The sequence below is a fragment of the Carassius auratus genome, chromosome 30 (assembly GCF_003368295.1).
Source record: "Carassius auratus strain Wakin chromosome 30, ASM336829v1, whole genome shotgun sequence".
Taxonomy (NCBI): domain Eukaryota; kingdom Metazoa; phylum Chordata; class Actinopteri; order Cypriniformes; family Cyprinidae; genus Carassius; species Carassius auratus.
In genome coordinates, this window is record NC_039272.1 from 28,909,849 (window position 1) to 28,926,853 (window position 17,005).

The 17,005-nt window shown below is 37.2% G+C and overlaps 1 protein-coding gene across 2 annotated transcripts; it reads left to right on the plus strand.

Moving 5' to 3' along the window:
• The first annotated feature begins 163 nt into the window (after positions 1 to 163).
• Positions 164 to 14,624, plus strand: abhd17b (abhydrolase domain containing 17B, depalmitoylase). 2 transcript variants are annotated; one of them, XM_026212609.1, is made up of 4 exons: positions 164 to 503; positions 2,106 to 2,578; positions 12,028 to 12,207; positions 12,998 to 14,624. In XM_026212609.1, exons 2-4 carry the CDS (start codon positions 2,112 to 2,114, stop codon positions 13,215 to 13,217), a joined length of 867 nt encoding a protein of 288 aa, XP_026068394.1. In that variant the 5' UTR covers positions 164 to 503; positions 2,106 to 2,111; the 3' UTR covers positions 13,218 to 14,624. The 2 variants fall into 2 exon arrangements, with proteins under 2 accessions (XP_026068394.1, XP_026068395.1); XM_026212610.1 differs by having other exon boundaries at positions 2,111 to 2,578.
• The last annotated feature ends 2,381 nt before the right edge of the window (positions 14,625 to 17,005 follow it).

The following is a 17,005-nucleotide window of genomic DNA, read 5'->3' on the forward strand; positions in this document are numbered from 1 at the left end:
TATTGGTAGCTCAACAAATGTATAATTATCTATGTTTACAATCAACGACGGTAAAGTCATTAATCACACCGTCCGTGTGCAGCCGCAGCGAGGACGCATGTGATTGGTCGAGCATATCTATCCTTTAATCTGATTGGTCATTAGAGCTTTCATCGTTGACGTTGATATCCGGCATTCCTCAAGAAAATCAGAAGAAAGCCAGCTTTGGGCACGCGTTGGTGTGAGATGAGATCACCAGCACCGGACGGATTAGATTACAAATTCTGGTCCATTAAATAACGTCACGATTATATTTATACCGCCAGTCTTTGATCTCGTTGGATCATGAAACATTGACCACATGTTGACAAATCGGACGGACCAGAGGCTGCTTTTCTGGGACTCTTGATCTGGCTAAGTGGACTGAGTGATCGGTAAAAGTGAATCTCATATTTGAATCATTTAACAGTGACTTCACCAGATCAAAGCGTTTCTGCCTTCACCAACGTCTTCTTCATCTACAGGTAGAGTAAGGTTTTAATTAGCTGACCAAGCTAATCAAATAGCTCGCTTTTCAGCCTTTTCAATTAAGCCGTTACACTCCTTAGATAATAGAATTAAAATGTTAACTAAGCTTTTTTCAGTTAGCAAACACTTATTCAATTGAGGTTATTGTCGTTCTCTGATACCTTAATAACTATGTTGATGATGCTGTCGAATACTTATATGTTCTATTATAATATACCAGTCTATAATATTAATTTTAATATCTATGTATTTATGCGGACCAAGTGTTTGTTTAATACTTAAGTGAAAAAGAATGTTTTAAAAAAGTGATTGAAATAACCATTTTTTTATTCCCACCCATTAAGATCTTTAATATAAAAAAAAATATAAAAAATATTAACCTTAGCCAATCATTTTGGATGTCGTGTGTTATGTAATATTGTAAGGATGCTTTTTAGCATTTGCTTTCCCTTCATTGTGATGAAGTCCAAAACACCCAAACAACAAGATGGTTTCCTGCTTAATAAACTGAGGGTGGGGATTTGATTATCATGGGTCAGATCTGGGTCATATACACATTTTTATTTTCACTCTGCTAGTTGAAAAAAAAAATATGAAACGGTTATTTTGGTACAACACTAATGTGATGTCACCTACTTGGAGCTCATATTAAGGTGAAGCAGTTTTCAGACTTTGTTTTTTGAGGATATTTGGAAGCAGCAATGTGGATCACTGAAATGTTTTCCAGATTTGTGAAACACTGGATATTTCTATGTCTTCTTCTCAGAAACCAAAACATGAGGGTTATTTCAGCTGCCATGACTCAGAGATAAAGTGATCTGATCAATGATAGCACACGTCAAGACCTATCCTAAGGGTGAAGTCTGAGAGTCATTATTAATGACATCAATTTAGATAGAAATTGCATGCGCTGCAGACCTGGAGTGAATATTGAACATTTTTGTTAATGAAATCGGTTTAATTTCACCCTAGATGCTGTTTCGATTTGTATTTTTTTGTCCTAACAGTTATTGAGGATTTAAACAATTCAAGGACATACTTAACCATTGTATTAGACTATTAGATGTTACTGTCTAGTTCAGTGGAGAATAACTAATAGGTCTAATCTTTAAGTAAACTATTATACTCTTCTTTGAGTAAATATTGTTTGCATATATGGTGTGTGTGCTTATTGAGATGATAAAGATGATATGTGTAATTTAGTTAAGTTTAAGTTCTTTCTCCTATCTCCTCTGACTATGTAGATTACACTCTTCACCTTTAAAAACTGAGTTTTTAATGGAAATTAATTTTCATTTACTCCTTTGTCATCAAGCTGTATGATACTCATAATTCTGTGGAACACGTTTTATGTTTTAGTTGTTATTCCAAACACTGAGAATCGAAACAACATAGGACTACATTTACATGAATTGTATGAACAAAAAACCCTGACATCTTTTAAAATATCAAATTATGTGTTCCTTATAAAAAAGTCATACAGGTTTGAAATGTAACTGGCAGGATTAAAATATTTGGACTGTCCCTTTAAGACACATCTGTATTGTACTTTGTGTTTCCACCCTACTCATTTTCCAATCTGCTGTGTTCTTCTCAAGTGAAGGATGAATCACCTGTCTTTGAGTGAGCTATGTTGCCTTTTCTGCTGTCCGCCGTGCCCGAGCAGAATAGCTTCCAAGCTGGCCTTCCTTCCGCCGGAGCCCACGTACACCCTGATGTGCGATGAAAGCGGCAGCCACTGGACCCTCCATCTTTCCGAGCGTGCGGATTGGCAGTACTCTGCCCGGGAGAAGGACGCCATCGAGTGCTTCATGACCCGGACATCTAGAGGGAACCGAATCGCTTGTATGTTTGTGCGATGTTCTCCAAATGCTCGCTACACCTTGTTGTTTTCCCACGGTAACGCTGTAGACTTGGGTCAGATGAGTAGCTTCTACATCGGCCTTGGCTCCCGCATCAACTGTAACGTGTTCTCCTACGACTACTCGGGTTACGGGGCAAGCTCAGGGAAGCCTTCGGAGAAGAATTTGTATGCTGATGTGGACGCTGCATGGCACGCACTACGAACAAGGTGAGTTAGTGCATGACATTTGCCTTGTCTAAACTAACATTGGCCTCTGTCCAAACTTCCTAAGAGTGACTGTTCAGTATTTAGAATTTTAGATTTTTTCTAATTTAATATATTTCAATGTTTTTTTTTCTGCTGACATTTCAGTATCATATGATCCTTAAGAAATTCTAATATGCCTAGTGCTCAAGAAACTTGTTTAAAACACTTTTGCTAGTTTTTATCTAAATCATGACACTTTTTTTTTTCCAGATTTTTTCAGGATGACTAGAACATTTAAAAGAATACCAGTTATTTGAAGTTAATTATTTTTTTTGTTAGATAAATGTTTCACTCATGATCAGTTTATTGCATCCTTACTGAGTAACTCTGTATGTTTAGCTCTTATCGTTTTTATATTTTTAACTCTATGCCTTTTTGCTGCTAGACAGCTGTGTGCTTAAGGTAACCAAGACACTGTGTTAAGTTAAATATAGTTCAGCTTTTAAAAACTTTGTGTTCTGTTCCGTTGTGTACCGTCTAGCTGTGTTTGAACACAAGAACGTGCTTCTTATGGGTTAGTTCTCACAGAACACACTTTTATATTCCACTATGTTTTTAAGTTGTTTGTCCATGTAAAGCTGCACTTCATGGACATCCTTAAGAGCTGGGCCACGTCTCGTTAACTTTTAAAAACGCTTCTCGAGATCCTGTGTTCCTTTCCTTACTCTGGTCTGGATCTTATTAAGCGCAAGAAAATGTTTTGCGTACATTACACTTTGTCAAGTGAACCTAAAACTATCTGAAATCTACGGCAAATCACCAACTAGTCGGTTTCGGAAATATATCGTTTTTCACATCCTTTATACTACCCATCCATTTTTTTCTATGGATCTGTGAAATAGATTAGTATGCTTTTTGGTTTGGTTTTCAGGCCAAGCCTCAAATATTTTTGTGTGGTCTCTGGTATCTGATGTGTCTTTGTCCTCGTGGATCCCAAGGGCTTGGGGGATGTATTTAATATGGCCTCTACCTCTTAGGCCCCACCCCCCATCCAAATGTCCTGTGCATCTTTTAAATGCTTACAATAAAAATTGTGCCTCTCAGAAAGTCAAGAGTCATGATTTGATTCAGACTGCGGTTGTTTAGATTTCTGTAGTGTGCAGCAAAGGAAAGTTTCATTTCCTCATAGACACACATGTTTTTTTTTCCCCCAGTGTCAGCTGGGTATTTGACTCTGTGGACATACAGAGCCTATCTCAAGGCCATTCACTTTATCATGTGCTCCAAATTCTTATCGGTCTTTCTATGTATGCGTGCGTCTTTTGTGGTTGCTGGTCATGAGAACTTAGTTCCGTTAATCCTGTGCAATTCGATGTAGCAGCTTCCTCATTCATGCAAGAGAGAGAGAAAAACCTACAAAGAAGCTTTGTGCTGTAACCGCATTAATGTTTTGGGTACGTTTGTGAATCAGCCACGTGCCTGTTCTGCTGTTGAACCCGTATATGTGTGCTTTCATGCATGTGGTGTCGGAAAGCACAGCTGATGCTCTTGAACACAGTCCATGCTGTTTGACAAGTCATATCCCAGGGGGTTGGGTTGTACCTCATGAAGCAGTCCCACGCTGTTCTTCTGGTCACTTTTAATGTTCCCACGCATTGCCATATCAAGCTGGATCATCCCACTCAAGCACATGATTCAGATTAACATGTAGATAATCCAGTCTGACTGCCACTCAGAAGAATTTAACTTTTACTGTTTTCACTTCTAATTATTTGTGTGCTTCCGTATATGTTTGTGTAAGGTGTTCAGTGTGTTTTGAGAGAGGAGTAGGAGTAAGTAGGACAGTCCGTTCAAATCTTCTGTGTCTCCTGCTGGGATTTTCTTCTTTTATTTATTTATTTTTTTTATTCATAGAAACCGATTTTTTTTGTCCTTTTCAAGAAAAAGCTTGATAGTCCGCCATTGTATTCTTTCCCCACCTTTTTTGGAGGATAATTGGCATTTTAATCTCATTCTGTCAGAGATGGGCAGCATGCCTGCTTTTTTTGTGTTAAAGAGGTCTTATGATGTGATTTTAAGTTTTCCTTTCTCTTGGAGTGTTACAAGCTGTTCTGTTAGTTCCATAAACTTGCAAACCCAAAGTGATATTCTTTATAAAAGTTAAGACTCGTCCACGCCCTCCTAAAACTCCTTCTTTAAACACCCCCCCACATGTCTACATCATGATGTGGGAAGATTTGCATAACGCTGGCCAAATTTTCACGCAAAGAAAGAAGGCATAACTTTAACTCTCGCTGTAGTATTGTTGCTGTCATGTCGTGGAGACGCTGTGTGTTTCGCAGATATCGAAACTATTTTGTTTGGTCTTCCAAAAGAGGGCACAACTAGAAATCAGTGGTAAAGTTGTTTTTACAACACTGTTCCAGAACAGTTCATCCCAAATATTCTAATATGTGCAGCGCGTTTTACAGAGCACGGTTTCCTGAACCTGGAAGAGAAGTCTAAAATGCCATCTTCACACAAAGGCTTGTTCTATAATGTGAGGCAGTTCCAACTTTGCAAGGATGGTCTGGCACTTCTGACTCAAGTACGTTTTCATATTAAAATAATTTGCCACTGACGATTCAAACTCAAGTTTTGAGCAGTTTAGAGTAGCGCTTGCTGTTTGTCATTTCTCTGATCATAACATGATATATGTTGAGCACGATATGCAACGTGTTAAAAGATATTATAATGACTTATGTCCCCACTGGACAAATGCCAAGTTTGTAATTGGTTTTATTGGTTTTGTGTCATCGCGCCAAGACACACACATGGTAAGAGGCGTAACATTTCCTTTCCATGCTCGAGACATTCGGCCAATCACAAGGCACTCGACAGCTGGCCAATCAGAGCATACCTTGCTTTTCAGAACAATGAGCTTTGTAAAAATCGATGTTTCAGAAAGGAGGGCATATAGGAGAAATAATAATGTACAGTATGTGGAAAGGTGTTTTTTTTATATATATATTAAAATGCATAAACGCAATGCATTACAGCAAATACAACAATTTTCTTTTAAGCAATGTCTTATGACCCAATGTCATTATGCTCAATTAGAGGATTGCAGGATCTTGAGAATCCAAATTAGGGAGAAAAAAAATACTTTTATAGCTAAGCTATGAAATAACTTAACAACCAAATATGATAACATGTCTCCAAACCTCTTAATTGATGCTTAGCAGTGGTGTGAGAGGATTTTTTTTTTTTTTTTAACAAAAAAATGCTGCAGTATAGCATTTTTACAGGCAGACATTTCGGTTAGATTTGTGTGAGGGCATTGTGTTTTCATCTGCTCTTCAGGTTTTGGTGGATTAAATGTCACTATAAGAGCACACATAAAGAGCACCTGCCTTTAGATGTCTGTTGAATACATTTGACTTGGAAATTCTCCATCTGATCTCAAGAGATGAGAGTGCTTATCAGACCATGAAGAGTGACAAAATCAGCTTTTTTGCTCTTCCCTTTGTTGAGCTGCCAGTGACGAATGATTTGCAGTCACAAAAAGCAGCTCTTATGTCGAGTAGAATGATCACAGTTTTGATTGTCCCATTTCCGTTTACTTCAAGATCTGATACTGTGACTATTTAATGATGGTGTACAGCTAACTGTATGTTTATTCTGCTACTTTATAAATAAATTAACATTAAATATTAATTTGACTTTTATGTGAGAAGAAACTCATATACCGTACAACAGGTGTGACCAAATCCTGGAGATCTACCTTACTGCAAAGTTTAGCTCCAACCCTGATCAAACACATCCTCAGCCAGCTATTGCGATCTTCAGGAGGACTTAATAATTACACACAGGTGTGTTGGAGCAGGGCTGGAACTGAACTCTTCTTGTAGGTAGATCTTGGAACCGGATTGGGCATCCATTCCTACTGTAAACAATGATCAGTTACAACTTAGAGGGCATTATGTAAAAAATACTCGACTGAGACTTCGTGAATATTGTTTTTATTAGTATTATTTTAATTGAATCTTTCATTTTTGCTCCTTGACCTGGTTAATAAATTTTAGCAAAGCATTCTGGCTGATGAAGATAAACCAACAAGTATAAGTGTTCAGTTAGCATAGTATTTCATTCCAACGTGTTTTAAAGGTCAAAACACAGATCTTTTCTTTCATATTGTGATGTACATTTACATGTATTTGATTATTGAAAAAGAAAAAAAATATCAGATGGCATGTTACGGTTGGCCCAGTAGTGTGCAGCACAACAAAATCTCCACAACACAATGAAATTGGCTGAACACAATGGAATCAAGTCACAAGACAATGGAATTAGCTCAATGGAATCAAAATGAGCAAAAAACAACGCAGTTAGTCCTATGCGTTATTTTTGTGGCAATTTCATTGTGTTGTGCACCACTGGGCCACTGTAAGATGTGGTTCTATCCATCAGTTGTTAAATGGATTGTGTGGGCATTGCACGCAAGCTTGGAGCAAATTGTAGAAGAGCTAAATGATTGGATATTTCCAGAATACTTCTCAAGAAGTTGTGTGGGCATTGCACGCAAGCTTGGAGCAAATTGTAGAAGAGCTAAATGATTGGATATTTCCGGAATACTTCTCAAGAAAGAAGTCTATCATTTCACTGGAAGATGAAGTAAATGACATTTTAATTTAAAGATTATGAAGTAAAAAAGAAAATCTCATTAAACTTTTGTGAATAAATCTAAAACGTGCATTTTCAAAATGGATAGGATCCATTTTTATTTCATGCCAAATTCATAGAGGAACCCAAAGGGACTAATAATCTTTTGCCATTAATTTAATATGGTACTAGAAGATGATCTGACTCTAAATAAGTAAAACCAATTAAATATTCAAAACTATTACATTTTTTGAGAAATGACTCAATTGGCTGATAACCAACATGGTACCAATACATTGTAAACGCATAGTGATTTCCCAGTTCCCAAGCTTCATGCTTTTGGCGGTACTCAGTCACAGCAGTTCCTGCTGCAGGGAAAATGCCATGTCAAACCACATTTATCAAGATCAGGATGGGTTGTACTGCGTTATGTTAATGTAGCACAACCACACCTTTCTGTCTGCTCAGCCAGGTGAGTCAATGTCAAACATGTTGTGGGGCTGACGCACAGACAAACACGCACTGATTTGTTAAGCAATTACAAGAAAAACAAATGGCACTGGGAACTCCATTGCAATGCTTTGGTGCTCCCTGAATGGCTTGACTTGGGCCAGGTTCATATCTAATGAGTTGGTCCAGATATGACCATCTGTTATCGCAGCTAGCCATTGCAGTAAGCTAGTTTGTGTGCATTTCTATATAGGTATTTGCAACCAGACTTGGTAGTATATGTAAACGTCTACAAAACAGATCCATCTGGTTTTGTCTTCAAAATGGCAGTGTCGTGTATTATCTTCCACATCCAAAAGTCCGGTTGAAGGAAGAAGTAAAGGAAATGACTTTTGTCTTCCTCCTCCAAAAACGATGACTTGGATATCCTAAAGGAAAGGCCACGAAAGCCAGCAGTAGCAGCTGTATTGAATGAGACCCCTGTCCCCCCCCTTCCTCCTGAAGTGACAATGACTATTGTGCTTGTGAGTATTTTTGGGCTGAGGGCAGCTCATTCAAGAAGCCTGCGAGAATTCGCTGTCATTCTTTCATGGAGCTCTGAGAGGTGAGGGGGAGGTGCCAGCAGCCAGTTCTCCAAGTCAAATATTGATTGGTTGCCTAGCAACTGATTCCCAGTGAGCCCTGGAAGGACAGGCCCCAGTGCAGCCATTGCAACATTGTCTACCCAGGAAGTGAAAAATGACTTCCTGATGGTGTCACACAGCAGGTTTTGTATCACTTTAGATTTAGATTGCTGTCAGCCAGCTGCGTTATTAATGTGTTAAGAGATAATGTACATGCAGCCGGTTGTTCATACAGAGTAAACCCCTACAGGGTGATCAGGACCCTGACGCGAAGCGGAAAACATCTGGCTGGATGTACATTATCTTGCTTATTACACGTCTACTTGACACATTAATAAATAATTAGACGCAAAATGTTGATATGATTTGAACACAAAGCTTCCGTGAAGACAGCAGTTGCAAACAAGTGGCAAGTTCAAACTAGACGGACATTTAAGGGAAATGGTGCATTACACAACATTTCACCACAAAATAATTAAGACTGTAAAATAGGGGAGCACGATATATATCGGCCGATGAATAATGCGCATCTCATCAGTAAAGCCGTTATCTAATCAGCGGTAAATTCCATCAGGTGCGTGATTTCACATAGAGCAGCTGTTACTACACACATCCGTTGTTTACTGACAAGCTGCGCAAATCCTCGTTCATTATCAGCTTGGATTTGCGCAGCTTGTCAATTAACAACGGATGTGTGTAGTAACAGCAGCTCTATGTGAAATCACGCACCTGATGGAATTTATCGCTGATTAGATAACGGCTTTACTGACGAGATGCGCATTAATCATCGGCCGACATGTATCGTGCTCCCCTACAATAAAAATAAAGACAAAAATGTTTTAAAACCTTTCCAGTTTGTTAGTTCTCTTATAATACATTACAGCATACAAAAGTCATAGCTAAATGTCGGCAGTGGCGTTTGTATGAAACGAGAGCGAGTCCGCGATACCAGGATGACATAATTAAACAATTGTGCACCATTTTGAATCAAGTTTTAATATTTTATTAGCTAAACAAACGCAAAGCTTCCAAGAAATAAATAGTTCAAGCAAGAGTAAAGCGCCAACTGCTGTTTCCCGGATGAGCCTGTGTTAATATCTTTTGTTATCCAGGGATAACATACCTTGGAATGTTGCAACTGACCAATCAGAATCAAGTATTCCACAGAGCCGTGTAATAAAGGTGATTTGCTACATGTTACCTTTATTATCAGCGCTGTAGTCATTTTATGATTTGTTGCCATGGGGATAAATAGTGTTGATTTGATTCCCTTATCTTTATAACCTACGTGCTGAAGTTGCAGCATGAAATGAAATTAAAATAAGTTGTGATGGAAGAAACTATTCATTCTGTCTTTGAGGCCCTACTAACCCTTTCTAACACTGATGGTCTGTGGAATTACTTTTTATTCAGTCAGAGTTCTGCTGAGTCTGAAAGCATGTCCTTTTTGAACCCTGAAGTTCTACTTTTAAAGGAAAAGTTAGGACTTTTACAATTTGGTCATTACAGACTCAACAGTTTGTGATTACCATGCCTGACATGCCCTGAAAAGAAAGAATAAAAAAAAAAACCCCGATACTATTATAAAAGTATCTTCTGAAGTCATACACTAGGTTTGTGTGAGGAACAGTCCAAATTAAAAGGTGTGTTTGTGTACACTTGTAGTTGATGTACCAAATGTACTGAACTAAAAAGGTAAATTATTTAGTTTTGCTTCACTTAGCATTCATGCAATCATTTTTAACACCAAATCTAAAGATGCAAAACAGCAGTCGCACCAGAGTTCATTAATCAAACCAAACCTGCCAACTGTAAATGCATCCTAGGCATTTTTCACTGATGGTCCAACTCTCCCAAAGCTCATGTCTAACCCGGGTGCAAAATTCCAGAGCAGATTGAATTTTGGTCTTTTCCTCGCACTATTTTTTTATGGCTACAGAAGGCTTAAAAATAATGCTATAGAACTTTAATTTATTTTTATTTTATTTAAACTTGATTTATTTAAGGTGGATCACTATTTACTGCCAATGCCAAGAGCGGTTCTGAAAAATTTCTTCTCTCACATGACCTCATGGAGAAATGTAGAATCATGTGATTTTATTTTTTCCCACCCTGAGGACAAAATTGATGACTGTATTGGTCTCAAAGGCTCACTGTATGTTGATGAACTGTAATTTATAATGTTTCTTGTGAGGGCCGCTTGTACTCAGAAGTAAATATTTATATTGGTTTTGGTCACACAGTTCCAATTTTCAGTTTAAACTTCAAGCATGTTCTGTGACCTTCTGTTTACCACCAAAGACAGCAGTCAAGTGTGCGCTTGCTAGAGAACTGAAAGCAATATTCTTAGTGCACTACAGTATTTTTTAATTGCACAGCGTGCAGTATTTCATGTTTGTATGATGGGTTGCTATAGGATTATCAGTATATGTCCTACTTTTAGTGCAGTCAGCTGAATAAGTGATCATGTGCTTGAAATAAGGCATAGAATGCGTACACAGCGCCCCCTGGGATAACCAGCGTTCTGTTTGATAGTCACATTGTCATTTGCTGATTTAAGAACAAATGTTCCTGCTAATATCACTGTACCAGAGAAATGAAACTGAGAAACTTGGTTTCTTGCATCTTACTGGATTCCTTGAAAGCATCTGCGCTTATTGCTTTTTAATACAGACAGTAATCAGGTCATCACTGTTATGTGGTGAACTGAAATGCTTCTGATGTCATTAAGTTCACTGTTCTTTAGTTACTGCTTGCCATAATATGAAATGAAAGCATTATAATTTGATGTATAAAAAAATCTATTCATTTGTTTTTCAATTTTTATTTACATTTTCTTCATGTACAGATTTGTGTGTGTGTGTGTGTGTGTGTGTGTGTGTGTGTGTGTGTGTGTGTGTGTATGTGCTCTTGTTTTTGTGACATATCAGGACACAACTATAATGACATGGGTATGACACAGGTATTACAAGGAGAGGGTGACTTATGAGGACATAACCCATGTCCCCATTTTTCAAAATGCTTATAAATCAAACAGAATGAGTTTTTCTGCGAAAGTAAAAATGCACAAAGTTTCCTGTGAGGGTTAGGTGTAGGGTTGGTATAGGGCCATAGAATATACAGTTTGTATAAAAACCAGTACACCTATGGGATGTCCCCACTTTTCACAAAAACAAACGTGTGTGTGATATATATATATATATATATATATATATATATAAAAATATAAAAATATAAAAATGATTCACTTGTAGCATAATTTGTGTAAACAATATTAGACGTAGTGGGATTTTTTTTTTTTTTTTATACAGAAAATCAACTAGAATTTTTGGTCTAAAAATACGTAAAAAAATCTTCAATTCGAACTTCCCCTTTAAGCAATCACTTGATGAAATGCAATGAAATAGAGACTGCGAACAGCTTGAATCGCAGGAAAGGTTTGATTTAATGACCCTCCGTTCTAGTATAAGCTCTTAAATTCTGCTATGCTTTTTTATTTTTTTATTTTTTTTTATATAAACTCAATACCACTTAAGTTGGGCATGTCAATTAAGGTTACGTAATGTATAAGAACAGTGTTTCAAAAGATTGTCTTTCACGTTAACCACCAAACACCAAGTCCACTTCCCAGTTTGTCTGGTTCTGAAAGTCGGTTAAACCACCTGTGCCTTTGATTCCTGATAATTGTGTTCTGCTCGCAGCATCATCAGAGAGTGTATGTGTGTATGAACTCATCATTTGAATGTGGTGTTCTAGGTACGGGATCAGGCCAGAGAACGTGATCATTTATGGCCAGAGCATTGGTACGGTCCCTTCGGTGGATCTGGCCTCTCGATACGAGAGCGCTGCCGTCATCCTCCACTCCCCTCTGACCTCAGGCATGCGGGTGGCTTTTCCTGACACCAAGAAGACTTACTGCTTCGACGCATTCCCCAAGTGAGCCTCTCTGTTTTTAATTTAGACCTGCCTGCTTTTCCTTTTTTCTCATGTTTACCACAGTCACATATTTCCCTAATTTGTGTATTACCTCATACCAACTAGACACACACTGTTTGTTTACACTTGTTTTGCTTTGAGCAGCCATGTTGTGAAGAAGGCGCCTGGTTGGTTCATCTGTTTTCTGCCCCATTGTTGTTATCGTGTGCCCTCTAGTGACAAAAATGTTCCAATGTTTTATTTTATACATACACTCATCATAAAATAAATACTTTAATGCAGCAATATACATATAAAAATGATAAAATCAAATGTAACAGACTTTTATATTACATTTTTAAAAATTATTTAAATAAGTTTTACAGTATTATTATTTTACTATATTTTCAGTCTAAAACAATTGGTAAGCATAACATGAAAAACCTCAAATGTGAGGTTGTTTTATTTGTTTTATTATAGTTTTTTCAGACTGCTGTAAAATATTTTTACCAGTGTGTATTGACCAGCCATTAAGTCAGGAGCAAATTTCATATAGATACTTGTCTTTTAAAAAGACAACCAATGTGCATTTTTAAGTTGTTGTTGTATTAGTTTGTCTTCAACAGAAAAAAGTGATAAAGCTGAAGAAAAATACTCGATATCCAAAAAAGCACTTTCATACCTCCAAAATCCCCCCCCCCAAAAAAATGTTACTTTGTATTAAGTAGAAATTACTTTACAAATCACCTAATGATTTAAACAACATTGTACTAAAGAACACTCTTTTCATGTGTTTTTGTATTTCCCTCAGCATTGATAAAATCTCTAAAGTCACCTCTCCGGTGCTGGTGATCCATGGTACGGAGGACGAGGTGATTGATTTCTCCCATGGACTGGCCCTGTACGAGCGCTGCCAGCGGCCCGTGGAGCCTCTGTGGGTGGAGGGTGCGGGACACAATGACGTAGAGCTGTACGGACAGTACCTGGAGCGCTTGAAACAGTTTGTGGCTCACGAACTTGTAAACTTGTAGATGGACCTCAAGATCAGGACTCCCCATACTTGATGAAGATGCCCCTGGTGCCCAGCAGGCGACTGTGAACTTGATAACGGTTTTCTCACCTGTGCTTTTTTTTTGTTTTGTTATTTTTGTTGCACTTCTTCTCAGATAATAGGAGATGTGCCTTTACTGCCTGTCTTAAGGGTGTGTTTGTGTAACTGTACTTCTACCGGTGTGAGTGGATGTTTCGGTGACCTGACTGTGTGTCTTGATACTATGTACTAAAGAAAAAAGCCCATTCCAGAATCCAGGTTTTGTTTTGCTATATGCATGTAATCATGTACACAATGGAGTACTGTACACATGCAACATTCTGACACAAATAATTAATTGCCATACAGGTGATGCCAAATAATATATTACACTCTGATACGTTACTTTGTATGTACATGTTTCTAAAACATACCTGCAGTGTGTATAATTTATAAGCAATTTCAGTATGTTTTTTTTTTTTCGTTCTCCATGTACTCACACTTGCCTGTATTTTGCTCTTAAGTGTATTCTCTGTCCTAGACCTTTACAACGATGCTGGACAAAATGACAGTAAATATCTGTTTTAACTCTCAAATAAACAAATAAATAGACTTTTCAAATAAAGAGACACGTTTGTGGCTTACAGTAGCCCAAAGCAAACACACACCTGCTCAAACGGCATTAGTGATCTACTTTTGCACCTTTTTTTTTTTTTTTTTTTTTTTTTTATGGAAACAATCCGTCAGACCTCTTGGTTACACACACACACACAACTTACCACTTAATTCTGTTTGGAGTCATTGCTTTGACTTTTATTCAAATGTAATTCATACCATCTTATGTCTCAGATGAAATGCACACAACTTTTGTAGTTGTTGATTTGCGCCATGATAAGGCTGTTACTTTGGACACTGCTGCTGAATTTAGGCAGTGACATTTCGTTTCTCTTTAGAGAAGCACTGGACATGGTGATAAAAGTTTGGAAGGATGTGATTTAGTGTATGTACATGGAAACTGAACAATGCTCTAAAGTAGACCTTAGTACTTCTCAAATGTAAATAAGGACTGTCACCCTATTCCACTTTGTAAATAACCTTTGTTTTTTTTTAATTTCCTGAATGACTGTACTATAAAATGGATGATCATGTTATTACCAGTGTAAACTGATTGATTATTATATTATGTATGGCACAGAATAGATTTCAACTGGTCAGAATGAAGCACAAACTGACGTGCTTCAATTTTTCCAGATGTGTTGTTTTTCTGTTTTTGTAAGCACCCATTGTAAAAGGAAATTGCTATACTGTATGTAATTATGATCTTGAATAGTTATAATACAAAATTGGAAGTAAACATGTATTTCCGAGACTAAAGAGCTTAAAGGAATAAAATCCAGTTGTGGTAGTATTGTTTTGTTATGTGTGCTGGTCTGCAACATGATAGCTTTAGTATTTTAAAGCAACCTCTTGTGGTGATAAATAAGCAGCATTTTCTTTAAAAAAGAGGACATCCTAAGTTCACAGTCCCATCTGTTTAATAACCATCGTGGTTTCCATTAGGATTATAAGGGCATAGTCAGATCTTAAGTGGAGATGGAAGGTCTTTATCTTACTAAATCACAAACAGAACTAAAGCTATATTTTGTCTCATCTTTCTGAGAGGCATGCATTTAAATAACTCAACAGCTAAAGTGAATTGCTCTTAACAATGATCCTAACCTCTCATATGTATTCACTTTTCAAGACCATTTTACCAGCCCAAAGGTCATCCGCACCTCTTGGGTTCAATGACCTTTGAAGTCCAGGGCCTTGAACATGGAAGTTAAGAACACATGTGACCCCATTCTTTTTAGTGTGGGGGAACAAGGCACTTAAATGGGTTCAAAGGATGAGAACCGAAAACAAGAAAGAGAGATGAGTCTTGTAATGACTGTGTCTTCTCTTCTACTGCAACAACTTCCTCTTTCACAATCAAAGATGTCTTCCTCTTTCCTCTTCATTTCATTGTACTTGCCAATTGCCTATTATAGCTGTTCTAATAATAGCCATAACTTTTTTACAAAGCGGAATATTACATTATATAGAAGATAATTTCAGCACCTCCTTTGCTAGATGACCACTTACTCATGTCCATCTACTCCCACATGTGCAGGAACCCACAGGAAACATATCTTACTTCCTAATGTATTTACCCTGTATACACTTAAAATAATTTCATACAGAATACCGATTTTTTTTTTTTAATAACTGAATGCAGGGGCGTCAAACTGGGGTGGGGGGGAATTGGGGGCGGTTGAGCCAGATTCTAATTATAATGTGTATTTATATGAACAATATAAAAATTATTTTAAATTTCTCAGCATGCTGTTATTTACTAACTACATACATCTTACCGCCATGAATCTTCTCTGCTCACTTCTCGGTTTCATTGTGCATCCAGTCCAGTTTGTCACTTGGTTCATTTAAAAGATCCGATTCACAAGAACGATTCTATGGAAGCATATGGGTAGCATTATTCAATTTGGGATGTAATATGCAAAATGACAATGCAATATTTAAAATGGCAATGCATTTCTGTATTTACATTTACATTTTCCAATACATTTGTGCAACGTTTGGTGCAAAATGAAAATGAAAATTAAATTACATAATTTTCATTTGCCATTTCCTACACCAGTTTTAATATGTAAAATGAATATTAATTTTAACGCTTTATAAGTTGCAAAATTAAAATGAAAATGTATTACAGAAATGATTAGATTTGTCTAACATGTTAAAGCAAAAACTGTGGCAAAATGATCATTTAAATGCTATTTTTCTTAATTGCATTAACACTCACAGTCAAGACACTTACGATTGCATTTTCATTCGGTGTCCCGCAATGAATGTAGCAAAACTCAATGTGCACATTGAAAATGCATTCCGAGCCGATCACGTGTCCCCGCCCTCGCGCCACGTCAATCATTGTGTGAACAAGGCGGGGCTTACAGAAGGTCAGAGACTCAAGTCTCAAGAAGAGGATTCAATCAAGTGAGACAACATGGACAAGACAGTTGGTCCGTGTATGTTTTGATCATTTCGGTTTATGGCTTCAATATTTCATTCGGACATGTGGGCGGAGCTGAAACGCTGCTTTCATCTGATTGGTCGAATCGGATCGGTTTTCATCTGACAGCCTTCAGCTGAAATGTCTGAAACTACACTCACTGTTAATTAGCATAATATTTGAATCAGATGTAGCTGGGCACATAATTCGTGCTGCTGAGACCTGCAAATTATTTCTAGGTTGTAGTATTGTATGAATATTGTCCCACTGATAAAAACAGTGCAAATAGTTATTTCCCTTTGGATAACAGTAAAGTGGAAATAAATATAGTTAAATTTATGAAATAAAATTAAATAGGATTTTTTGGGAAGGTAAGTCTGGCCAGTTATACAAGCAACACGAGTCTGACGAGTCTAAAGATATGAGCTGAATTGGGTGAAACATTAAAGTTCTAGTTTGTGTCAATTACTCTCATAATAAATAATAATAATAATGTTAACTGTATTTTTCGGTATAAGTTGCATCAGTCCAAAAATACGTCATGACGAGGAAAAAAACATATATAAGTCGCACTGGACTATATGTCACATTTATTCAAGACCAAGAGAAAACATTACCGTCTACAGCCGCGAGAGGGCGCTCTGGGGTAGGCTACAGGAGCACTGAGCAGCATGGAGCTAATTTTACTATTTTTATTTAGAAATGTAACTATATTCATTTTTACAATTATTTATTAATGTCTC